Consider the following 1,259-nt stretch of genomic DNA (forward strand, 5'->3'; position numbering starts at 1 on the left):
TGGCCGCGCCCCTCGCGGGTGCCCAGCCCCACGGCCGGGAAGGCGGCGTCGGCCTGCGAGCTCATGAACAGCACCACATTGCAGCGCCGTGCCCATGTGGCCTGCACGTGCCGCGCTTTGGTCTCCAGGCTCTGGGGCGCCGTCATCACCCAGCACAGGATGCGCACCTTGGAGAACAGCTCGGCCGCTGTCGTGTTGTCCTCGCCTGGGGGCCATGGGAGCATGGGGATGCATCCAGAAGATGCCCATGGCCCCCTCCACCCACCCATATTAACCCTGCCACAGACTGGGCCAGACATCCGGAGATGGAGATGGTGATCAGGAGATGGCACTGGAGCTCAGTCCAATGTTAGTAAATGGAGCTGGCAGGGGTGCTGTGTGGGCCCCACCCCAGCTCAGGTGCCCACGTGTCCCCCCCCCAAGCAGGGCCAGGCACATCGAGCCACCCCCGTGAGCCATGGGGTGGCACTCACCTGGGAGGGGCGGGTGGAGGGCACCAAGGAGAGCTGGCCCGGGGGCAAGGGTGGCACGGCGCGGTGGGTCCTTGGGGGGCAGCGGGAGTGGCGCGCTGTGCAGCAGGTAGAAGGCGATGGCGAAACCGGTCACGATGCCCGCGTTGAAGGCCAGCCATGAAGACTTGAGGCCCAGCACAGCCATGGCACCGGCTGCTCCGGGCACCTGGCGTGGCTTTGAGGGGTGGGAACAGTGCTGGGCCAGATGGTTTGAGCCAGCACCGCCCGCTCCACAGATTAATGGTTAAGCGGCTCGTTAAGGTGTCACCACAGCAAGCAAAGGAAAGTTCACAGCTCGTGCCAGCCTGGGATTTACTCCCTTGCCCCTACCTAGGGTGGCATAGAACTAGCCCCGTGCCCAGCTCGGAGCTGGCGTGCGAGTGAGGCGGATGCCCGTGGAGAAACCCAGAGTCATCGCAGCGGGCTGGGGGAGGGGGCACAGGAGCAGCCCCCCAGGCCTGGCAGTGCCCCGCTGGCAGGGATCTGGGCATCCCAGGCAGCTGGGCCCAGCCAATGCATTATTAATTAGCACTGAGCGGCTGCTAATGAAGCGGCGGGTCCCAGGGGGCAGCTGGAAGCCAGCTGAGAATTGGGGGGCAGCCCCCAGCGTAGATGGGGCAAAGGGTGGGAGCAGAGAGGATGAGGGGGGTGGAGCACTTCGCCCGCCCCGTATACCCCTCCCCGGGTGCCCCAGGGATGGAGGTGTTTGCATGGCAACAGATTGGGGGATGCCCCAACACCCTCCTG

The 1,259-nt window shown here is 65.8% G+C and overlaps 1 protein-coding gene across 1 annotated transcript in view; it reads right to left on the bottom strand.

Moving 5' to 3' along the window:
• LOC112548131 (glycoprotein-N-acetylgalactosamine 3-beta-galactosyltransferase 1-A-like) overlaps nucleotides 1-1,244 on the bottom strand; it is a 2,582-nt gene extending 1,338 nt beyond the window's left edge. Inside the window, 2 exon segments of the mRNA XM_025192678.1 lie at nucleotides 1-205; nucleotides 474-1,244. The exon segment at nucleotides 1-205 is cut by the window's left edge and continues 445 nt beyond it. Of these exon segments, the coding sequence (XP_025048463.1) occupies nucleotides 1-205; nucleotides 474-657 (389 nt within the window). The 5' untranslated portion in view covers nucleotides 658-1,244.
• Nucleotides 1,245-1,259: the final 15 nt, after the last annotated feature.

Source organism: Alligator sinensis, unplaced genomic scaffold (assembly GCF_000455745.1).
Source record: "Alligator sinensis unplaced genomic scaffold, ASM45574v1 scaffold265_1, whole genome shotgun sequence".
NCBI classification, from domain to species: Eukaryota; Metazoa; Chordata; order Crocodylia; family Alligatoridae; genus Alligator; species Alligator sinensis.